This window comes from Copadichromis virginalis, linkage group LG20 (assembly GCF_057382275.1).
Source record: "Copadichromis virginalis isolate Kocher_CV1m ecotype Utaka linkage group LG20, C_Virginalis_male_GT1.1, whole genome shotgun sequence".
Lineage (NCBI taxonomy): Eukaryota > Metazoa > Chordata > Actinopteri > Cichliformes > Cichlidae > Copadichromis > Copadichromis virginalis.
Genome location: NC_140637.1, coordinates 2,752,365 through 2,777,548, shown reverse-complemented (window position 1 = coordinate 2,777,548; position 25,184 = coordinate 2,752,365). Strand labels below are relative to the sequence as shown.

Here is a 25,184-nt window from a genome sequence, read left to right as displayed (position 1 = left end):
CTGACTTCCTTTTGCTGAATTCTGTCTCTGCCTACTTCCTGTTTGTTGTGTGCCAAATCTGTCCAACCTGAGTAAACAGAGAGCGAAACGAAGAACAACAACTTCTGACCGGTCAGCGCAGTCCCTCTACGGACACGAGCCAAGTGATGACAGAGGGAAACTCTGCTAATGGTAATGCACGGAATCCCAATAACAGGATGCTCCTATTTTTGAATAAAATTCCGAGCTTCCAGGACAGCGAGACCCGAATTCTTACTGTGAAGCTGTTGTAATCGGGTTTCCTTCAAAAATGTTCAGTTTTAATAATTCCTTTACCATCCAACAGGGGGGGAAATAACTCTTTTTATGACTCAACAATGTCTCTACGGTGTGTCTGAAAAAATAGTTACCATTTTAATGGTAAATGCCTTTAAGGAAATCAGTGTAACGTTAATTAGACCTTATTTCCCACTGTAGAGCTTTGTGACGCTTTTTTGCTATTAATTAATTGTGACGTTTTGTGCGAAATAATTACATGTGTACCATCGAACCAACCCCACAGACTGATTTGTGCATACGTATACACTACCTGTACACTTTGTGTGGTTGGGGTGTACAGCCCATTTGACACAGCTTGACAGTTTGGCTGATCAGTTAAGCCAAGTCGGACATGTGATGGAGAAACAGTGTGGGAGTCAGCAGGGCATGGCTGGACCACAGTGGGCTGCAGAAGCAGGTAAGAACAGATAAGTCTCTAAGTACAGGAGTGCATGCACACAATACCATTTGCTGTTTTTTATTAATATTTTATTTTTTTGCAACATTCCAGTCCAGAAGCAGTAAAAGCTTAAGAGATAAATAGGCCATGCAGTGTCTCATGAACAGAAGGATTGAGTTTGAGTAAGCAGCTACTGCTGGACAGTGTCACTGTATGCAGAGATGAAAGAAACACAAGTGACTTACATCCCTCAGCGAGTAGGTCTCATTGGATCCTTGGCTCTGGCCTTGGCTTGGAAGGTAGAGTGCAGGAAGGGAGGTGTTGTGAGAGTGAAGGGAGGGCAGTTTATGACGGTCAATGGAGGCAGAGGAGTGAGGCCGCAGGGCACTGGCAGCAGACAGAGGGGGCCTCATACTGCGGCCCAGGCTATTAGACTTGCTCTCTCGCCGCTGGTACTCAATAGGCGACTGTAAGGCTGAGAGAGAAACAACAGGCAGGTCTTATGAAACTCTGCTGCTGATTCTGAATCTTTTATAAAACAATGCATCCAGAGGATTTAAGTATGTATTTGTTGAGGAAATGAAGACATCTATGATAAGACATATTTTCATATTATTACAACATCACAGCATTATATTGTAATCATCACCTGCTTATACAGCGGAACCCATACAGGCTGCTCAGTACTACCAAAAGATCCTCAATAAATACAAGTGCTTTTGAAAAGCAATGACTAACATTAGGTTTTGTTGATAATAAAGAAAGAAAGTTAATGGGTTCTTCATGTCAGTGTTCCATAAAAAACACAGTGGATGATACCAAATCCTTACAACTTTAAAGTTATGATCATAAAAATGCAAATTAAATGTAAAGTTCTGACATAACACTACAAAAATCCACAATGACAGTCTTTTATTTATTTCTATTTTTTTCATGCAAAGCCAAAACCGTGAAAAAGTTGGTCAGTATATTTACATATGCCATGCTTTATGCTAACGTCATGCAATCTTGCAATTTTAATAATAATAATTGAATATTTTCTAACCTTCTTTTTTCTTCTAGGTGTGCTGGGAATATAAAGACTACACAGTCTTGTAAGCTTGTCACATAGACAATAAATGAAACTCTAAACTCCAAGCTAAAATATAACTTATAGATGTGAGAGATCCATAAATTACTCCCCCACTGCAGCATGTCATTGAATTTTTATCATCTCTCCCCCTTCGTCTGCTATCTTTTTCTTTGCCATCACCCCCACTGCCCCTCACTGAGCGTGGTTGAGTGCTTGCTCATAAGGGATTGCTTCACTTCACCACGGCTTGAGGTGACTGTTGTTGTGATTTGGTGCTATATAAATTAAATCTGAACTGAACTGGATTGAAATGTGAGTCTTCTTTACTCGGTTGGCACTTACCATTAAGGAAGTTGCGCTGGCTTTCCAAGATCTGAACCACATCATTGACCCAGGCCCTTCCTATCTCTGGGGAGGAGGCCTGCATCTGGAAGCGCACCACACTTCCATCGGGATTGCGTAATGTCAGCACAAAGCGCGCATCATCGCTGTCCACACTGGGCTCCACCCCCAGGCAGCTCACCTGAAACATATATATATGATTCGACTTTGCTTGTTAAATGCTTTGTTAACACACGCATGCCTCTAAAAAGTCCACAAGACAGAATTATGTAAGCCAGGCAGGAATGAGTGCGTTTTGGTTCTGTTACGTAACTTCTAACCTGGGAGTGAGTTGAACTTTCTCTTTTCTTTTTATTAGTGCATACAGTTCATAAAAACATCCTGTGTGGCTCATTTGAGTTTATTAAGGCTTAGTAGGCTCTCACCTTGATGCTGTTTTTAAATATGTATCCAGGGAGTGAAAAGCCTTTCTTCCTGTCTATCGGCTCACTAAAGATGACCAACTGCTCAAACAGGAAGACGCGTCTTTCCTTGGCACGAGACAGGAAGCCACTGTCCTGCTCTATAACAGTGAAGGTGTCCTGCTGGAGAAGCTTGCCCTGGGCTGTGATCTTACCCTGGTAAAGTTAAAACAAAACCAAAAAACGGGGAAAGTAGTTAGACTGTGGTTTTCATGAGCTGAACACAAATTATTCCAAGGCAAATTTTTGGAGGAAAGATGATCCAAACATCCAGAGACATACCTCAAAACCTTGTAGTCTGCCCACATTCATCATGTCATTGCAACGTTTTGGCACAAAACACATCACTTCTACTGCTTTCTGTTTACAAGGGGGAAAGGCAATTAGAAGCACAGTAACGACAGCAACTATGTTGCTAGGAATTTGATTAGCAAGCTTAGAAAGCATTTATAGGGATCAAGTATGGAATAAAGTACATAATTTTGTGAGTGATGTGAGGCATTCACTCGCCTCCTTCTTTAAACTATTACAATCTGCACAACACTATTGTTCCCTCATATTTACCAAAACAGGTCCAATTTTATATTCCTCAAGCCATCAAATTTCTAAACATGGGCAACGCATGGGAGGCTAGATTGATGTGGCTAAAGTCATCCCTAAGATGCAAGGACAGTGAAAGTGTTTGCATATTGTGTGCTTATGGCTGCTTATGTTGATGTTATTGTTCTTATATGGTGTATACAAATGTCAGCCACAATTTGCTACAAGCAAATTTCCCCACACGGATAAATAAATGTATCTATCCATTTAAAGCGCAAAGAGCAAAACCCACCTCCAGCTCCTCCGTGTCCATCCCAGCTTTGGTGTAATACTTTAGGAAGTCCTGTTGAAATAAACACAGCACGGTCACCAGAGCATTCCAGGTTTGCTGGGCAGAATAATGAGAGGCAGTATTTATGAGCTGAATACTGCTCAAGGACTTTTACACACTATTGTTTAAATTTTATATATAGAGCCTCTTTCTCTCCCGCTTAATCGCACCCTGACCAGACAACATTGTGTGTGATCAGCATTTCTGCACAGAGGTTTGTATGTAAGTGTTTTGGTTTTTCTACTTGTATGTTTGCAACCCCATAGCAGACACGGCGCTGGTGTTTGGCTAACAGTACAGCAATGACATGCTTTTTACCTTGAGCAGAAGCTGATACTTCATGATCCTCTGGACAGGTTTGATGAGCAGGTCGTTCAGCTGCAGCCTGTGGCCCAGCTGCTGCCGGAGCTCCTAACAGCGGAAACGGACGCAACATTTTATCGACGTGACAGCACAAAACACGGCAGCTGTTGGCCTGTATAATTCCTCTATGACCATAAAGCACAGGCTCTGCAACTAATACCTATTTGTCTTGTTCTTGCTGTCAGTTGGAATAATAAACAAATGGCAAATCAGAAAACAAAGTCGCACGTACACAGTCGTGGGCATAAACAGAACAGAAATATAAACAGCATCTTGAAGATGGTTAGGCTAAACAGAAAAACTGCACAGAGTCAGACGTTGAAATTCACTCACCTCAAAGTAAGTCTCGATGTATTCTGAGACAATGTGTTCTGACTTGGGCTTGTTCTGACAGTACACAACATACATATGCAGGCGCCTCTCCTGCAATACGAGCCACATTATAAAATAATTTCACTGAGCATTTTGTTACAAAACGTTAGCCACATGGTAAAAGAAAAAAAAGATGAGATGAGAAATACAGATCTTAAGGAGCATTACAAGTAAATGAAAATGCCCATGAAAGTGAGTACAAACATGAGTAATCAATGTGCGGGTCTCTGGTTGCTCTTTGGCATGAAAGGGAGCAGAGCAATAATGATTCGTCTAAGACTGGGCCTTTGAAGCCAGCTCTGTCTGGTAGTGCCTACTCTTGTGTGACTAATTGGCGTGGAAGTGCAGATGTGGCAGACCTGAGAGGCCTAATGGAGTTATATGTAGATGAGCATCAGGTTATGTATAATTTACCCAGGTTGCCCTCTGTGTAACCAGAGCCTTTTAAAGGCTGCCAATATGGGAGTACACCTAGCAACAGACATGGCTCTGTAACCTAGAGAACAGCAAGCTGCTACACCTCAGTGGACATCATGTAACACTGCAGACAGCGACTGCTGACACACGAGGGTTCACGTGTTCATGTGTGTCTCTATATGTGTGCAAGTGAGCACATGTGTTGTATACAAGTGACTCAGCTTGTTAAAAGCCAACTGTGTTTTCTGTTTTTCATTAGGACCGTGTTCCCAGTCTGCTTGTTTTCACAGTTTGACACTGTGCTTAGATTTAGTTACAAGTTTTTTTATTCCCCCACAGGCTTTTTAAGTTAATTGTCCAGAGGGCTCAGCCTTATTGGATTGTTTAAAGAGCTACAGTCAGAGACAGACACACATTTAAGTTAATCACGTTCACAAAAAGAAGCGACATGGTAAAATTGTGCATTATGTCTATCTCGTCTGCATGTGTCACCACTCACTTAGTATACATAAATCTAATTTTTCCTGCTGTATCAGTGTTGTGACCTTATAGTGACTCTAGCTCTGTTCTACTGGCAGAACAATATACTAAACAGGGAATCTTTTTGCATGTGTCATCGTTCTTGAGTCAAGATGTGAAAGAAAGACGACCCTGCTTTTGGGAGGGGAGGAAAAAAATCTTTCATATCAAAAAGTCTGAGCTTAAAATTTATTATTCTTCCTTTTATTCTTGTTTGCTTTTCAGACTGTTTTCCCCTGGTGTTTCCTGACCAGTCCTCCAGCCCAGACTGCAAGATCAGACAGCGTGTCATGTGTGTGTGTCTGTTAGCCATGTGCACGCTTGTAAAAACACAGCCTGACTAAGACGTATCAGTAACAGGGAAGAGGAAGGAGAGATGTTGGCAGCTGAGAGAGACGGAAAGAGGTACGGTAAAGGATAAGCAGGAGCTCTGTGTTTTGTTTTCTGTAGCTCTTTTTTACCTTTACTCCAAACAGCACAAAAAGTAGACCTAGACACGTGCACTATGTGCGTACGTGCATTTGTGTGTGTGTCTTTACACCATACTCACATGTTTAATGAAGAGCTGAGCCAGCCGCTCTGGCTCTGCCAAACACTTCTCCAGCTCTCCCAGGAAGTAGCTACATAGAGGAAACACACACACAGATTTCCCTCCTGCACTTTTTTTCCTTTGTCCTCTCTGAGCTACAAGCACGTACTCTGCAATTTATTGTTTGCCTTTCATTTTGCATGCAGTTAGAGCAAGCGTATATTTTTCACACACTTTCCTCCTCTCACTTCCGTGAGAAAAAAAATAGGGACTTACTCTTTATGCCAGTCAAATATTTGATGAATGTTCCCAAAAACAATTTTGTCTTTTCCCTTCATGTCCTCCTGCACACCTTTGGCGCTCATTGTGGCCATGTAGCCCTGCAAAAAGGAGAGAAAGCAGCCGTTGTTTCTTAAGTCCTGCAAAAATCTGCAGCTGGCTCAAAACAGTAAAAGTAAATACAGTGAAGTTGTTATAACAAAGAGCAGCAATCACACACACACTGTTTTGGAGCTTTAATTAACCTTCAGATGGCAAGAATTCATTTCTGAACCAAAATATCTTGAGCTATTTTCAGCAGTAGGAGATGGATCTCTGGCAATATAACACTCCTCACGCTAATAATTCACAAAATCTGCTTAAGTTTGGAGATGGTGTGATGGAGGCAGACCGAAGTGTGGAGTAAAGTGACAGAACTGTGATGGTTAAGCTTTAGAGCTCGCTTTGAAAGACTGCAAGGATGACTAAGCGTGCTCCTTTTTGTCAGGGAGATTGTGTGTTCTTAGCTGCCAGACTCGGTGGTTTACCTCCACTATGAGCCCCAGGTCTGACACGTAGTACTTCTCAGTCTCAATAAGCTCCTTCAGCACATACCTATAAAAATATAAATGAGGAAAGATTACGGTTAGGATTATCTCACTGAATTCTTTCTGCACCCTGCAAAACACTTCATTTTACAGGTCCCAGTTTGCTAATATATTTCCAGAATGGAAATAATAATAACAAGTTTATAAGGAGTTTCCTGGAAATGAATATGTGATTTGGTACAAGCTAGAGAGAAAACACAGCAGGTATTCAGACCATACACTCTAAGTCCAATAAATCTAATTAGCTAACAGAATTATTAACTGAGGATCAGCTGAACGTGCAAAATTTAAATAAACACCTATGTTTATGTTTCCCGTGACTTGTGACTGCCTTGCACTCGTTATCAGGAGGAAAGCTAAGATACCACGTCATGACCACAGTATGGAGCGTTGGTCATGTGACAACTGCTAATTAATGCTTAGTAATAGTAAACATTACTAGTAATAATAGTAATGTTTTAAGCTCAACAGATAAGTAAGATGATCCACATAAATCATTACAGTTTTACCACCTAAAAACATATTTCACAAATACCTTTTGTAAAAACTTCAATCTAAAACTATCAGTACTTACTATATGAGTCATCTTAAAGCACTGTGTCTGTCTTCAGTATTACTGTTATTCCTTTCATTTTTTTCAGAAGTCAATCTGAATTTTTAGACTAGTAAAAGGAAAAGCTTTACTTTTCTCTTCTTTGGTGCAGTGACCTGCCCTGTAGGTGCTTCTGAACAGACATTTATCTTGTCATAGCAGGAAAAGGACCATCAAACATATTAACAATGGCTCAGTTATTTGAAGTGTCCAAGTAAAGCAGTGTCGCAATGAACCTGAAAATAAAGCAGTCGAATGGAACAAAGGCACCATTAATCTTAGTTATTACTCTGCATATTCTTTTATAAGTCAGACAGCGATTTCTGGAAAATCCTCAAAATAAGTGAAATTGTCATTTAGTTCCACCATCAACTCAACATGCAAGGAGACGCACTCAGCTGCATCTCGGCTGTAAGCTGAGCTGCAAGTGCTAACGCTTTCTAAGAGCAGCTGCACTTAAATATATTGCTGTTTGAGACAACACATTTATTTAAAGAATGGACAACAGCCCGAATTGCCATCGGGCATAAATTAAGTGACGTCTGAAACACATACATGCTTTTCTCTAAGGCACTCTTCCTCTCCTCCTCGGTGTCAGCTGCAGCTGACCATTGGCTGGAGGTGTCGTCCATCAAGACGGACTCGCTGTCATCTGGCAGAACACCGATGGACTGCGTGTCCTGAGGAGGAAGAGACAGGCAGACAAACTGTTTATCAAAGGTAATGTGGATCATGCCAGGAATAAAGTAAACAAAGGGAGATAAAGAGCAGGAGAGAAATGGTAATGATGCAGGTTGCCAGGGTGACCAGGGAGCGCAGAGAGACACGAGTAACAGAGATTGAATGATAAAAAGATCAGATTGTTGTTGTTAATGATGCATGCTGTGACACACATAGAAAAAAACAGATAAAGAGTCAGGGGGGGGCCTGTGCTTGTAGAAGATAATAAATAAAGCTGTTCCTGATAATCATTTAGAACAAACCTGTATTTTGTGGCATTACACTATTGAAGTTTAAATTAATAAATTCATTTGCCAATTGGGAATTCAAACAAACTATATATTAACAGGCATGGCACATCTCCTTTGGTTTAACTTGGCACCAGCATCTTTTACATTAGTACTTCCTGCCTTATTGGCCACGTTGTACCCGAGATAAACCCAGGGTTACTGCGATCTAATCGATTGTGTTCATGTGGTACATACGTGACCTCCTTTTTCAAGCTTTTTCCTGGAATTGATATAATTTCCTGTGGGGGTTCTAGCACAAATATAGAGTCATTGTGCACACCGCAAAGAGGGCCTGCAAAGATTTAAGTCATGACTAACTCAACAGAGACGTGCTTAACATCTGCAGACAACCCTTACTTTGTCTATATTAGCATTCACACTCATCCCTTCAAACCTCACTACAATATGTCTGTCTAACTGTATCTATTTAAAAAGTTGCTCCTTCTATTTTTAAAGCATTTCTTTTTAGCCTTTTGACTCTCTCCTGACTCCGGAAACCTATAGGGGCAGACATCTGTCTTTACCTAAATCCCAGTGTCCCCTTGTCCCAGTCAAGCAGAACCACCCCGCCTTAAACACATACACAAACCACCAGACACACACCTAACCACTCAGACCCGCCTGGCAGAAGGCTGCCCAAAAGAGAAATAAATTCACGGCTGGACTGATACACATATAAGCAAACGGAAAGAGGGACAAGACTCTCCTTTTCTCCTCTGGTCTAGTTCAACTTGTTCACCTGCGTTCCCCTTGATAAACTTGCTGCCATCAAGAAGTTTTGAGCTTCCGGTCGTGTCACAGGGGTGCGTGTGAAAGAGACAAAGCCAAGTAAGAGAGACAGAGAGACTCCACGAAGACCCTCTCTCCCCCAGCTCATCTTGCCCCGCTAGGAGTGCTCCAGCCTAGCTGACAGGTCTCCCTGGTTCCCTGATCATTTCCAGGTGTGCTGTGGCAAAACCCACAGGAAAAAAAAATCCCTTGTCTCTCTCTGTTGTAAGTTTTGTTTTCTAGCCAGAAGCCTGCGAAATAAACTGACAACAGTTTTAGAATAAGTCGAGGCCAAACCTTTCCAAGCAAGTAAGTTCAGTTGAGAGCGAAGTGATTACAAAACTTATTTTTTTCTATGGGTAAAAAAAATACAAGCTCCAAGTTTTATGTGTAGAAATCAAAGAAGAATTTTATTATAAAAGTGTAATTATCTGGATATGAGAACAAAAAAAGGATGTTTGCATGTAGAGGTTTGCACCACAGAATATTTGCATTGACTATATTTTTGTCTTGGATTAAAGCACAGTGTTTTAATCTAATAAATAAATTGTCCATAATTTGATATCTGCCTTTTGTTATTTCATATTTATAGCTGTGGACCAACTTTTGATTGCACTCTTCACTTGGAACACAGACTGCTGCAAATCACCAGTAGTAAAGTGAATTTAAAGGCCCTCATGTAAGGAAACATGAATCTGTGTGGCTTAAAATGTGATTGTTTAAACTGTAATATAGGTATTACGGCCTGTGCTTGAAACTGTATTTTCCACTGCAGAGGTGGCATCAGCAATTTTTTATTTTTATAAGGGATGGGGCAAAGCAATCCTTATGCACACAAGTGCACATCAAAGTTATGATACTGTGATACAAACAGAGTTGGGTGATTTCATTATGTCTCAAGTGCAGAAAAATCTAATTTAACAGCAATAACACCGGTGTCACACAGCAAAGGATGGCTTTGAAGAGCGCTCACAACTAATGCACCACATAACTCTTTTCACAGTTTCTGTCCCGGTTTGAGTTAAAGTTTATTCTTTTAGTTAAGAGTTTTCTGTTTGATACGTTTTATGAGTGAAGATCAGAGACTGTACAAGCTGTTCTTCAGGAAAAAGTGATTTAATAGATCTGTTGATCATTTGTTCCGGCTTGTTTTTTAACACAGCGGCTTGTTAGACCTGCGGACATCGTAAGAAATTTCCCGTGCTTGATCAAAAACACTATAGTTTTATTTTAAAAAGGTGGGTGGGGGAGACGAGCAGCGCATTTAACGCTGAGCCCGTCGGCGGAGAAGGTGGTGTAGATGACAGGAACCATCGGAGATGACTGACCTACATAATTTAATCTCTCTCACACCACCTCTCTCCCTGTGTGTAGCTTTCGCTCTCCTACCAAACATTGGCAGTAAAAACACCACAGCGCTGACCTCATCCCTCTGATGTAATCCCGCTATTGTCTTTCAAAGTGTTGTTGAGGCTGAAATTATAGTTTAAGTGCCCAGGTCTCGATTCAACAACAGGACGCACTTCACAGTGTTTAAATGCTCAGACATCGTTATTGTTTCCTGTTGATGGGACGCAGGCACCGCAGGTTAACGCAACACTCCCGCTGTTCAAACAAACACCATTTTCCAGCGAGCTTCTAGCAGCAAAAAGGGACCAGCCAGCTTAAGACACTCCTTTGCCACAAGCAGTTTGATGGAGAAATGGAGACGGGCTCGCTTCTTTGTTAAGCATTTCTTTGTTCTAAAAGTGAAGTCATCTTTCACCACATTTGCCGTTTCTTATTTATCTCCAGGCATGTCCTTCTGCAACATGTTGAATGTGAGTCATGCATCACACTGGCCACGCTCAGATTCTGCCCTCTGGTCCTCGGGGCATCGATCTGGTCTGAGAGTTTGTCTCCATATGCATCTGTGCATATGTCTGCATTTGTGTACATATATATACACACACACACATATATATGTCTGCATATGTATGTAGCATATGTGGCTACAAAAAGCAGCCCTCCTACGTGCGTTTGTGTGCTCATGTTGCTTCATCGTTGAGCTCCTCCAGCAGCAGTGGAGTTAGTCATTTCCAGCTCTGGCTGGAGGGCCATGGAGACAAAGAGCGCTGATGTCACCTCCCCACCAGGCTACGTCCTCACTGAGAGTATTATTTCTACTCCTCTCTGAGACTGTCAGCTATAATGAATTGGTAATGGATTATTTTCATAGTTTCAATCTCATAGCCAGCTACTAGATCATATAAAACAGGCCTCCTTTCAAAAGATTACTAACTGCATTTAAGTTAGCAACGTATAAGTTCTGCTTGGTGTCATTTCTATGCGATACTTATCATATGTGATATGAGACATAACAGGACAGGGTTGGGTGTTATTTTGATAGCATATCAAGATGGCAGACCTGGGCGTTTGGCAGTGACGTGCAGCCAATCAGCGAGTCAGTTATGCAGCTGGGTGACTGTAGAGTAGCTGGTGACAGGTCCTCAGGGCTTGCCAGGCCATCTTTCCACTCCTGGAATACACACACACACACACACACATACACAAACGTTCACAGTGTCAGAATAACAAAATCTGTTGCGTGCATATGTGTTCTGGCACAGAGAGACACAGGCGGCGCTAAAAAGAAAAAGAGGACACATAAGAGAACAGGGTAGGGTGAGAGACTGCAGGAAGAGCCAGCAATGCTGCTGTCATTCACAGCAACACTGCTAACTGACATGGTACTTGTTCCTCCGGGGATTAACTCTACATCAAACCTGCTTCTCCACTGACAACCTTGCGCTACCTAAAATAAACAAGTGTGGTCAAGATGTTGGTTTTAATTTGTGTTTGCCCAAGAATGAAGTTTTGCATGCATCACAACCAGTTTATACAAATACCTACTGTTAACGAGGTGCAGTAATAATTTCAGTTTACTTATGAGGCGGTTCATGTGAAATGTGCAGAACGGAACTGCAAAACTCACCAGGCAAAGCTTTGTTTGATTAGTTCGTACGATCAAAAAAATTCTCACCGGTTCTCTGTGGGTGACAGGCAAGATGGTGAGACTCTCTACAGGCCTTGGGAGGCTCCCCATATCTTGGTTCTGGCTGTGGGATGGAAGAGATGCAGGCTTTCCCTCAAGTTTGCGGACCTGACGCTCTCCTTTGGCGGTGGATCCAGCGCTAAGTTTGCGGACAGGGTTTGTGAGCCATTTTTTAAGGGTGCTCACAGAGCGCCTGGAGCCTGGGGAGCTGGGGGCCGAGCTGCCTGATGCCTGTGGGGGCAGCGACGCCACGGAGGTGGAGATGCTGCCCTCACTGCCTGCTGCCGAATACGAGTCTGAAGAAAAGGCATAAAGAGACAGGAGAAGCAAAAGGTTACTGGCGAAGGAAAACAATCAATAGATAAGGGTTAAATGGGTCATGAGGCAGAGTAAAGGCTCCAAGTACAGACTTAAGTTAATCAATGAATCTGTGGACTTCGACAAATGTGCAAAAAGAGCATTTTGTTTCAGGGACACAACCCTCGCTTGACTAGTAGACGAGGCTTAACTGCAGGTGTGCGAGGTGATGCAGAACTGAAGGCAGAACACATGTCAACACACCAGGAGTGAAAGATTAACGAGAGAAATCAAAATAAAGAGCGGAAATATAAATTTCTGTTCTACAAACACGGCTGTGCAGGTGTGTAACTACACTATAAAAGATGTTTTCATTATGCAAAGCAGACTTTTTGTCTTCTTTTTTTTTACATTGCTGAGCTGTGCACCAGTCCATGCCATCGTTACTTGACCACATTCTGATGCAAGGCCGACAGCAGAGGTAATGAGGGTCGGTATTTGAAACAAAAATACACTAAAAAGCAGTTGCAGATTGACTGCTGCACACTGATGTCAGGAGGACATGGGAAGTGAGTTGGGGGGTTGAGCTGGGACCGGACATCCTCTTTAATCCTTTTTAGAAGGGGAGCTCCTTGCCGGGGACTGTTTGTTTTTTCTTTATTGTCTTCCTTTCCCATCTTGCCTCGGCCAATCAACCTACCGCCCTTCCTCCAGCCTTTCTCAGTCCTGAGCTCTTCTTCTAAACTGTGCGTCGGGAGTGTTTCATCTCTTCTGTAACAATTTAGTCATATTTCTTATCCATCTTTGCGCCTTAATCCTCTGACACTTGAAACTCTTTCAAGAAAAAACTATTTTCCATTACTTGTAAAAAAAAAAAAAAAAAAAAAACTTTGTAGTTTATGTTGTGCATCTGTTCATGAGAAGACAACACTGACCTGATTTCAGAGCGCTTTATTTGAGCCACAGTCTGTTATTGCAGTTCTCAGCAATAAGATGCAAACTTAAACCCAGGCTAAATCATTCAGCTTAGTTCAGTGTTCATAATTAAAAGATTTAAGAATCTCCACAACTTTATTCACTCAATTTCTTTGTCTGAGAAATTCAATAGCAGCCACAGTACTGATCAATAATAATGAGCTTTGTGCTCTGCACAGCACAAAACTCACAGTGTTTGACGAATCATTAACCTCAGCGCAAACAGGCCATGCTAATAAGATCGTATTTCTGCTAATGCAGAAACTTGTGAATGGTAGGTGATAACTAAGAAAATAACTTTAACTTGTGTATTTCCACCATAGAGATACCATTTCCTCTATTTTTCCCCAGCATGTATCATGCAATTTTCCCATCCACTTTTCTTTTTAATTCCCACCCAAATATCCATATAAAAGTCTGCAAATAGAGTGTATAAGGAGATCTAAGCCTAGCAGAAGGAGCATCTGAACAGAGCAAGATAAGGAACACAAGCAAGTTTAAAGAAAAAAGATGGTTGTACCCTGCAGGGAACTATTGGGATATCAAAATGCATCTGAGAGCCATTGTATTTATGGTTGCATCTGGAAGAAGCAAAGCGTCCACCATCTGTGAAGGTTCCCCAGTCAGAGAGAAGAAAGGATGTGAAAACGCTGGGGAGCACATGTGATATTGTGCACCCTCCCAACCCAGCTCTCCTGACCTCTAACAGAGGGCCAGACCCAGAGGTTTGTATTTCCCAAGGTTCCTGCTCAAGTTTAGCCAGGTCAGCGTTTGCAGTTCAAAGTGCAGAGATACAACCAGCAACATTGTTTCTAACTATCTTGAGGCATCAGCTGAAGAAATAGGCTAAAGAGACTGACACCACTGAAGCGCCTGGAAGCAATTTGAAATGACTGGAGACAGGACAGAGCAGCTCTCCAATTCGAGGCTTTGCATCAGGATGATACAGTAGCTCTGTCACACGTACAGATTTACGATGCACAGAGCGTACATTATTTACTGGTTTTATAACGACTATCCTTACATCTGTCACCATGGCAACTGAGCACTTCCACTGATCATGTATTCTTTGTACCTTATACAAGTCATTACGGAGACATCAATAACACTTTTGCACAGAAACAGTGAGACAACTGTAAGGGGAGATGATGAGCTTCTCCTTAGAGAAACCCACCTCCGCTCGCCCCACACATTGCAAGATAAGTGGAGTTAATACTGTTATACACCTACAAAGAGGAAACTGGGGGGTGGGGGGACTATCCTTCCCACTCTTTCCCTGCTGTGCTTCATGCTGATAGTGCCCACTGAAATTCATCTCCATAATGGCACCACAAAGAAAAGATTACCCACGCTGATTTTGTTAATGCAACTTGACTATTGTTTATGTGCTTATAACAATTAAGAGTTAAGGGCACAGGAGAAAAAGGGCTGCATTAAGCTGCCCTGATCTGTGGTGATTTGTTAATGCTAGGTTTTCACCACTCGCCCACTCGCTGTCTGAGAGGATGAGCGAGTGCCGGGGCGGGAGGCTCATCCAAAATTGCTGTACTGTGTAACTTTGTAGCCAAGTGGGTATCTGTTGCAAAGCACTTCCAGATTTTTCTTAGTGTTGGTCGGTCACAATACAGAAAAGAGACAGCCCACATCATCTAAGAGGGCAACTTAAGAGAGCCATCTTTCACTATTAGTATTTGTACGGTATTGCAGAGTCAATACAGCTATGCAGCAATTTCTCTTTTTCAACTCACAGTTGGTTTCTAGATTAAGCAACTAATAAGTTGGCACAAGACTACAGATAACTGTCTGTCACTATTTCCTAAACCTAAGGTGACTTCATCAAATGTCTTGTTTGCTCAAGCACAGCCTAACCCAGTTTAGTTCAATTAACTATAATTCAAGCCAAGGAAAAAAAAAGAGTTACTCGTTTGAGAAGCAGAAATCTTCAGCTGTTTAATGAATGCTAATAAACTTAAGCAATCCTCAAACTCTGTCAATATAGTGAATGATTAATTTTCCAAAGGTCAGTCTGATAAATCTATTGATTGCTGAACACTACATAATTTCACGTCCGTCCTTTTTTGTGTGGTTCACAGTCAACCATTTGTTATTACCACAGTTAAATTCACTTATAGCTGATTGAATTATCTAATGACTATATGTGGCACAGCTTGTCCAGTCATGTGGAGAGGGAAAACTTATGATTCACTGTTCTCATGAAGGTTTGAGTTAGATGTGACTGAATCAAAGGCAGGGACAGCTATAAGAGCATGTGACTGCCTGTCTCTATGCCAGGTGGGACAGACTCCTGTGGCTCCAAGTCCCCAAGTTGGTTAAGAAGATGGATGGATGGATGATGGATGGATGGATGAGTTAAGAGTAAATTTACTTTAATTTATGTCTGAAATGCAAAAGCAGAGAAAAATGAGAAAGCAAATCTCTTCCCCTCTTTTCAGGTGATTGATGGAGATAGATATGCGCTAAGTGGTCGTCCACCAGAAGAAGTCTGCTCTAACTTCTGTTTATTGATTGCTGAAGAGTGAGTGCTGCTGAGCCAACAAATCAGGCTAAAAGCGTTGGCTTTAATGGAGCAAACTTCACAGCCCCCTCCACTGTGGAGTTCCCTGTCAATCCCATGCCTCTCGGGATCATATAGGCAATTTAGGCATTACTGGACTCCACAAATAAAAAATAAATAAGCAGACATGCAGGTGCCCATATGCTTTTTTTTTCCAGAGAGGCTCTCCTGATGGGCGCACAGGTGCAGGCTGTCAACCTGTTATCCAGAGTCATCAGCCTGTCAGTGTAACAATACACAGCATTAGAGGCGAGCATCCTGCTGCTCAGCACTGTGGCAAACATGTCAAATATCCTGCTGAGTTTGACAAACTTAGAGCTGCCATTCAATACTAGCACCTTGTGGCTTACAGCTCTGGGGAATTGTGGCAATCAACACATAGGTGCCCGCCCGCGTCATTGCTAACAACTCTTAACACAGCACCATACTTATCTTCTCGATTCTTTCTCTCTCACTCACTGCCCTCTCCACCTTATGCTCTTCAGCCTAGACTCAGCTGCTATATTACATTTCACCCACTCAGAGGAAATGGACACCCTTTCCATCAACCAGCAGGGCCCGGTCTGCACTCACGTTCAAACCGAAAGAGCTGAAAGACCACGAGGCAAGTACCTGAAGCACATGACGGAAAATGTTCTAACCAAGGTGCTTTTTACAATGAAACATTTCAAATCATAAATTGTACTCGTCTTTTTCTGGCTTTTCCTTCAATCCTCCCTCCTTCCTTTCTTTTTCACCCTGACACCTTTTTCTCTACGATAAGTTCCTCCTTCTGCCACCCCGTTTGGCACTCTAACGCACTCTTACCCTCTGCATCTCTGTGCACTGCAGTGTTTTTCAGATAATGACTGGGAGCAGGACACTGCACAGCTCCCTCCTCTTATGCAATGACCTCCACTGCACTGCCCCGAAGCTGCTGAGTGCAGCACAAGTTCGACATGCAAAACAAGCTAGCAGAGAAGACAACGCTACAGAAGTAAAAAAAAAAAATGTTTTTAAAAAGTTTTTAATCCTTTTTTATTCTCCTTTCTTATCTTTCGTTTTGGTATTAAGGCTTAAGCAACTGAATCCACAACCTCAGGAATCCTCTGACAGTCTAAAGCAGAGGCTATGGGGTGAGCTGCTGGGAAGAGCAGGGATTCTGTATAAAGATTAAGCAGCAGAGGGGCAAAAAGATGCCAGTGTGATTAAAGTTAAGAAGTTCAGTGAGAGTATGGGAGGAAACACTGACGAGACGAGCGGAAGGAAGGCCATGAGGGCACAAGCGACATACACTTGAGTGCACATAAGCAGGAACTGTGCTGATTTTTAACTGTGGGCACTGCAACAAAGACATGTGCAGCAGCTCAACTCTTGTCGTCCTTGTGTGTGCCATATGTGAGTGTGTTCGTGTCAAACCTTTGGAGTGACACACTGCAGTCAGACAAGTGAACAGTGGTTTCCTGTCCTCCTACTGACCTAGTTTATACGCACGCACGCACACACACATCCACACACCACTGTTATTCCCAGAGCACAGAAGGAAATATGTGCTAGACACATCAAGTGACACGCAAACAAGCCATCAGAGTCAGTCTCCTGCCATCATCGCCCACAGCCAGACTCTGTGGCATATTCTTTATCAGTTTAATGCATCAAAGTGCTGCCAGTCACCAGAAAAACAAGACCGAAAAAAACCACGCTGGCATTAATCCTTTCGTCTGTGGAACAATGTGAAAGAGTAAATCAGACACTTCTCCTGATGAGGGATTATGAAACAGCTCTAATTGATAGTCAGATCTAAACCACTACTGCTGCCACTGACTGTGAAAATCAGGTCAGTGGGAGTATAGCAGTGCAGTCAAAGTGGCAGAGGTTGTGGATATCTCACCTGAGATTTCAATCAGCATTTTCTTTCAACTTGATTCTTAATTTGCAATTTTAAAAAAAGAGGCTGTGACGGCAGTCTCACCACAGAGACTGTCTGCAAGCTCCCAGCAGTGCACAGTGAGAGACTGGAACCATGTTTGTGGTTAGTGGCCTTGAAAACTCCAGACATTCCTCTAGAACCACTTAGAGAGAGACTTGCCAGATTCCGGATTAAGGTTGCAGTGTGGTCCATTTCACACAGATTTATTAACTAAGCACCACAGGATCAACAGGTATTCAGAGATGGAAAGTCCCATATTCACAAATCATGATCCAATAATTTAATCAAGAGCCAGAGTCAAGTCATTTACTGCCCCGCTTTCACTGAACTGTTACCAATGGAGAAACTTTCAAGCAACAGAAGCTCAGCTCTACTTACTCTGAGACAGTCATTACACCCTGCATATGCAGTAACTGCTAAACTCCAGATCCCAGTTACTATGTAACTCAAGCTTTCTCTCTCACTCATTAAAGTTTTAAAAAATTCCAATTGTATGAAAGTGAAAAGAAAGATTTGAACAGTACAAGCCCAAACCTCAGTCATGCTAGAGTTATGGTAAGATGGCAATGTAGCTGGGAAATATTGGTGTTTACCCAGTGAGTACATTCAATTCTTTTATATTCGGCAACAAAATGCAAGTAGTCATGGCAGCAGGTCACCTGGTGGGATGCAAACTGTCTCCAAACAGTGGCGGTCTGACTCAAACTGACTGCAATCACTCTCAGATTGGTGAAGGTATGCAAATAATTTCCTTCCAGTTTAATAAATGCAGACAATTTGGCAACATCTTGTTGTTTGTGCATGTCTTTGTAACAGGGGACTCGACTCCTCTGGTTTTATTCTGATCATATTCTTATTTAAAAGCAATGTTGCAGAGCACCTATGCCATTTTACAGTTAAATCGCCTTCCAACAATAATTATGTCACTAGTTTTGGAGGAATTTGTCAATTTCTGTTTGAGAGATTTAAGATTTTGGCTGTACTCTGAATGTAAGTAGTTAATTTGAATCTCTGTGCATGTGGACAGCAACAGGTTTGCAACAGATAGAACAGATTTGCAATTTTTGCTGATTTACTACATTTAATTACAAACACATCAGCTGTAATTTCCTGAGGTGCATTCGATTGTCAACTGATAGCAGACTGACAGCAGACTGACTCCATGTTATTGCAGTTTTATCGCCAACGTGATGCACCAAAGTCCCCTTGAAGATCACTGACTGTCTTAGAAGTCAAGGAGATCACAAGTTTATTGTAAATGGTTGCAGTAATTTTGGTCTCCACCCCCTGGTTCCCCTGGTGTGACCGTAGCATAAGTAAAAAAACTAATAAAGTCTAAATGTGCTATAAATGTTGCTTTTCAAAGTGCACAGCTTCAGTTTGAAGGCAGAAAAAGAGAACAAATGGATTTGATTTTTATAAATTCATATAAATACTTTCATTTCTTGTAGACCACATCTTTCACACACATGAACACCCCACCTCCATAGCTTTGTTTCTGAATGATGCCCACCTATGGCAGCCGTAACCTTTTCCCTATTTTTTCCTCTTATGATCAGTTAAAGTTGTGAGATGGACCAAATAAATCCTTGTCAGCTTGATACGTGATAAGCTTCTCAATATTTTCCCCTTACTTTGCATCTCAACAATAGCCAACTCTAGTTGAGGGTGTTCGGACATGTTTTTTTCCCTTAAATAGATAAACTGTCAAAGTAATTTTCTCTCATTACTACAGTACTTTGTTTTTGGGGGAGCTTTCTCCAGAAGAAGAAGATATGAGATTGAGATGTGACAGAGAAGAAGAAAATATTTAAACAGACATCCTTTGTTTATCATGAATGATACCGTGCACGTTACATGTACAATACGAGGCCCAGAGGCTGAAGATCAACGCAGCAACTGCCTGTTTTGCTCTAGTAAAGAAGCGCTAGCACACCAAAAGCAAAATGACTCATTATGCTTTTATTTTTTGATTTTATTTGTACGTAATCTATCAATAATTATATTTGATTATATTTAGTGCTACATTTATTTTTACATTACTTTAACCCTGTAGTTGTTAAAGCTGGACAACATTTTAACTGTCAATTTATTGCTTATATTTTATATTATAAAATATCTGCCAATTTGTTCTTACAAAAATAATGGAGAAATGAATAGGAACTGTTTAGTAGAAGTATGCAGCAGCTTAAAACGTCACAGTCACAATTTTCTTTTCCCAAAACAAGAACTAAAAAAACCTAAACTGTGAAATGGATGTTTTCCTGTAGGTGGATATATATCAACCGCTCGTGCTCCCAAAGTAACCATAAGGTTGTTCAGTCTTTATATGAGGTCCACTGAAAAATGCTTTGAGGCATTTTGGGAAAATGAGGGTTGGAAAAGTACTTAAATGACCTTGCAGGCGCTGCATGGCACTCTGATTTAGTGTGTGTGCAATTGTGTGTATATCTTGTGCCAGTGTGCGTGTGTGTGTATGTATGTATGTGCACCCGGATAATCACAGTGATGATCAGCACTACTCTTTTTACCCTTTTTAGCAATAGGAAGCACACACCCTGGGTACTGTCGGTCATCACTATGATTATCTAGTCACACACACACGCATTCACAGACACACACTCACTCTAAAAAAAAAAGTCAGAGAACAAATGGCTGGCACTTGTGTTTGAGGTGGTTGAAAACAACGAGCAAATTAAAAGCGATTGTGATTTCATATGGCAGTGCCAGTCAGGAGGCCTCCAAGGAGAGCTGGAGACAGAGCTGCGATGCACGCTGGGTCGCGGGTATGTGGAGCCTCTCCTTTGGCCCCAGTCTGCCTGACAGCTCCAGTACTGTGCTCTTGCAGTTTGTAGCTGGCTGTGCACAAGGTCAGTGCTCTGCACTGCAAGTAACCATGATGGCTTTATAACAAACTGAGTCAACAATGTGAATTGTTGATTTGACACAAAACTGTCTAACTTCTCTTGTCTCAGATATGCTCTCTCATAAAATTATATCCTGAGTATCCAAGCGTTCAGAACATGTTGTGTATTTGGAGCAAGCATGCGAGGTTTGTGTGCAAAAACAAATATCTCAGCTTTCATTGTAATGGGGCACACAGTTCCGACCTCGAGACCTAAAGATGTGCTGGCATAGCGATTCTCAGTCAGACTTGATGTGCTTTCCAGACACATATTCTCATTCCTTTCCATAGCTCTCCACCTCTCCCCACTCTTATTGCCATAGCAACTAAACCCAGAAGGAGAGAGAGTGAGGGACAGCCGCACAAAAGATTAGCCATCAGCAAGAAATCAACCTACACATGTGGGCGCACGCACTCAGTCTTGTTTTACATAGCAATACACTCGTGAACATATACCTGTCTGTGACACACACACACGCTTGCACGTGCACACACACACAAAGCACAATGATTACTGTAGATTTGCATCAATATTCATACAGTGACAACCCAGCAAATGTTTCCCTGGCTTATGCTTATTAGTAAGACAATGCCAGAGGCACAAAGGATGCTTCTGAAAAGCTTATTCTGAATTCAAGAAAACCATCTGCAGCTGTCAGCTTTTGTCGCTTTTCGATCAGATCCTGCATTTTGAGCAAGAGCTCTCCATATGGCTGTTAAGAGGGCATCTTATGAATACACAAAATCCATTTAAGTGTTTGAGGGCGACCCGAGGCACAGTTCCACCTGTGCCAAATCCATCAGGTGGACAGTTTTCCTATAGGTTAACGAAACTGAATAATTAACATTAAGTAAAGCAATAGAAAATGTGCAAGTGTTGAGTATACTGCCAAATATATATAATACTGTGAACTATTAGCTAGTGTAATTAGATTGTTACGGCAAAAGCAAATCTTTAAAGTCACACTCAGACACTCAAATGTTTCTAAATTTGGCATTTATAAAGTAACAGCTACAGTAGTCTTAGTTTGGCTGCTACAATGTGAATTTTGCACATAAATAAAAACTTATTCTAAAGATTTGGGGGGTTATTAAATACACATTAGGATGTTTTTACATTTTTTTAAATTGTTTTTCTCTTGAGTCCACCAATGTGGCTTTAATCCTTACGTATTGGCTGCAGGCTATGAACAGAAAGCTGTGTCTATAGTAACAATCAGTGGTGCCTGACTGACAATCAGAGTGTTGCAGGCCGATAAGAAGGAAACAGGTCAATTTTTGGTTTGCTGTCTTCTCCAGTCCAGTGTAGAAGGCAGAAACACGGGGGAAAGCTTATTTAACAATGCAAAAACTTTATGGAAGTATTTGCTTGTATCTTTTGCTTTTCTTAGCTGTGGATTCCCAGTAAAAACATACAAGTTTGTTTATTAGTTTGAAAAGAACTCTATTTTGCCCAGAATTCATTGGGATTTACAAATGCTTAAAGGGACAGTTCACCTCCAAATTATTTTTGCTTATATTTTCTACATTCTGTAGAATTATTCATGCATCTAGGTTGTTTTGATGTAAACTTGTTTTGACATAACTGCCTGCTGTCAGCTATATTGGAACTAAATCAAAGTGACAAATAATTATTTGGAAAAAATCAGCAGCAATTCAGCACAAAAAATGCACCAACCCTGCTGTGAGCACTTTCATATAGAAACTGCAAAGTGTGCAGGTAGCTAGCATCACAACAGCAATAATCATATCTTGTCCCATTGTGCCTAACACAATCCTCTTTGCAGATGTGCTTCTTTGTGCAGAGTGACATGGCCCAGGTATGATTCAGTAGATGGATAATAGCTGCCATTAGAGTGCTCAAAACAATGTTCGTGCATTTTTTTTTATTGACTAAGCAGGTCAGCTTTTTAAACGTATGAAAACATAATTTCCATTATACTGAACAGATGACAGACATTGCTACAATCAACACTTCTATAACTAGTCAACTGACGCCAAAACGGGCAAAAGAAAACATTTAAATTAAATTTTGGTGTGAACTGTCCCTTTAAGATACCCCAGAGACTCTTGTGCAACTGATAAACCATGAACTCGCAGAACTATCCTCTAGTGAGGCGCAGAGACAAACATGATGACAAATTTAGGTTAGAAGTGAACCAAACAATAATGCTCTATAAGCTGATCACAGGCTGCGAGGAACTACAGTCCCAACAGTAAATTTGATTAAACACAAGGTAAGTAAGATGCTCAGCTCCTGTGTTGCCTTGCCTTGTGCACTGTTTTGGAAAGTTTCTCACTGAGGCCTCTGTGAAGTATTCTCTGGAGAGAACTGCAGAACAGAGCAGCCAAAATCTCTCCACTCTGACAGCCAGAGGGGACACGACAGCAATCATTGCAGTCAACCTGTCGCTAAGACTTACAGCAAGCATGTTCCAATCTCGCCAAATGAAAAGAGTCAAAAGTTGAAACTTTTTTCACACCACTCACAAGTCTTTATACTGCGGCTGCTGTTTTGAAAAAAAGAAGGAGTAAAACTCCATGAAAGCAAGAGCTGAGTATTAGAAAAGCAAGAGCAAACATTATAGCCCCCCCCCCCCAAAAGGAGGCAGGTATAAAAAGAGCCATATGGACTGAAAGTGGGGGTAGAATCACGGGGGGGAAGTCGCTCCTCTCCCCCTCTGCACTGTTGGAGAATTCTTTCTAAACAAGGTATGGAATGCACTCCTGTGTTTCATAATTTGTTCCCTCATTCTTCTCCTCTGCACATTTACAAACAGAGTCCTAAGGAAGAGAAAAAAGGGAAGGAAAGACTGTGGGAGCCTTGCAAATATGTCAGGGCAAGGCAGTTTAGTAGAGCAAAAAGGAAATGACAATGAACTGTGAAAGAAAGGGACGTGGTAAAAATACATTAACCATATATAAATGTGTGTTTGTTTTAAAGGAGAAAGGGCATAGATAATAAAATAATTAATAAAGAGCGGGAGTTGAAGGAGAGGAGAGAAATGAAGAAGAGAAGCAGGAGGAGGGAGAAAATGAGAACGCCCCAGGAGTGATCTTAAAGCTCCACTTGGTCTTCATATTCCAAGCCAGCAGATCACGCAACATTCAGCCCAAATTCAGGCTGGCTGATTTCTTCATCCAGCTGGGGAGCTTCGCTTTTGCAACAGAGAAACAATATGGTGGAGATCGGCTGGGAAGGAGGCTGGGGGTTTGGTGGGAGGGCAAGAAGAGATGACGAGGTGGAGGGTGGGCTGGGGTGCAAAGTTTAAAAATATCTCAGAGTGCTGAACACAGAGCTGAGCCACGGCAGTCTAGCATACCTTCAATTTCAGCTATTTTTGTTGCTTTTTCCATAATGTCTGAAGTCTGCCTTATAAGCTGATGACAACTAAGTTTCTCTAGCTGAGACATAAAAAGACACACTGGTCCCCCCGCCCCCCCGCATTTGCCAGCAGTGCTGCTTTCTGTCAAAAGCACTCTCAACTTGTTATCAAAATGTATTCGTACATCGCGGGGTCCCAGGTTCGCTGCGGGGATCAAGTTCTTGTCTGACGGCGGCCAAACTGATGAAATGTGCAAGCGCGTGTTCTTGAGCAAGACACTGAACCCAACCACCTCGAGGTCTGCAGCACATCGTGCACTCTGACTAATCTGTGAAGGGACAAAAATAAATGTTCGGTGATTTATTCTATTTTACGAGCTGCGTGTTGATGCCGAACATTGTGGAGCAGCTAAATTTTAATCGCTGCCTGTCACGTGAGATTATTGTGAGTTTTTGCTTCTTATTTTCTCGATGGCTTGAATGCGCAGCAACTGTTTACTACGGCTGAATGCAGAACCGTGGCAGCGATACAGATGATGCAAGTTGCCCCAAAGGCCTTTGATGCTAATCATTTTTTCAATTTGAAGCTAATTTAAACTTACATATATATCAGTGTATGTTTTGGGGTGTTTTTTTGTTTTTTTAATGGTTGTCTTTGGTTTCGTTCGCCCTGTCTTTGCCGTTCAACCATGTAAATATATGTGTGTGTCTGTGTGTGTGAGCGTATGTGTCATTGCTGTGGGGGATTCTTGTCCTAACACACTGCATGCATGAGTCAACACCAGCCCCCAACACTCACAAATAGACACGCTCTCAGATGCAAAGGGAACACATATAGATGCATATGCAAGACAACGCCGACCCTTTTCCTTCTTTGGAGGATCATTAAAGAAAAGGAACACAAAGAGATAAGTGACAGCAGCAGAAAGACAAACATACTTATGGAGACACAGACAGATCCATAGATGGAAACAGTTTTATTATTGCTGTTGTTGTTGCCCTACCCTGACTGCTGCCATGTGACCTTAACCCTCTCACACACAGGTAAAGCTGCTTGTTGCCTCAGTTGTGGAACACAGCAGGTGAGGAATATGTTAATGAAAAAGAAACCATCCATCCATCCATCCATCTTCTTCCGCTTTATCCGAGGCCGGGTCGCGGGGGCAGCAGCCTAAGCAGAGAGGCCCAGACCTCCCTCTCCCCAGCCACCTCCTCCAGCTTATCCGGGGGAACACCAAGGCATTCCCAGGCCAGCCGAGAGATATAATCTCTCCAGCGTGCCCTG

At 41.9% G+C, this 25,184-nt stretch overlaps 1 protein-coding gene across 5 annotated transcripts in view; it reads right to left on the bottom strand.

Moving 5' to 3' along the window:
- The window catches only part of arhgef25a (Rho guanine nucleotide exchange factor (GEF) 25a), a 41,946-nt gene that overhangs the window by 2,125 nt on the left and 14,637 nt on the right, over window positions 1–25,184 (bottom strand). For 3 of the 5 annotated variants that reach the window (XM_085442882.1, XM_085442883.1, XM_085442885.1), the window contains 14 exons: window positions 11,902–12,209; window positions 11,287–11,397; window positions 7,657–7,781; window positions 6,450–6,516; window positions 5,920–6,023; window positions 5,665–5,734; window positions 4,140–4,229; window positions 3,762–3,854; window positions 3,405–3,455; window positions 2,855–2,932; window positions 2,537–2,728; window positions 2,112–2,292; window positions 943–1,172; window positions 569–703 (listed from right to left, as the gene is read on the bottom strand). In XM_085442882.1, the coding sequence (XP_085299008.1) occupies window positions 569–703; window positions 943–1,172; window positions 2,112–2,292; window positions 2,537–2,728; window positions 2,855–2,932; window positions 3,405–3,455; window positions 3,762–3,854; window positions 4,140–4,229; window positions 5,665–5,734; window positions 5,920–6,023; window positions 6,450–6,516; window positions 7,657–7,781; window positions 11,287–11,397; window positions 11,902–12,209 (1,835 nt within the window). The remainder of the gene's footprint in view (window positions 1–568; window positions 704–942; window positions 1,173–2,111; window positions 2,293–2,536; window positions 2,729–2,854; window positions 2,933–3,404; window positions 3,456–3,761; window positions 3,855–4,139; window positions 4,230–5,664; window positions 5,735–5,919; window positions 6,024–6,449; window positions 6,517–7,656; window positions 7,782–11,286; window positions 11,398–11,901; window positions 12,210–25,184) is intronic. The other 2 variants (XM_085442886.1, XM_085442884.1) reach the window with 2 other exon arrangements.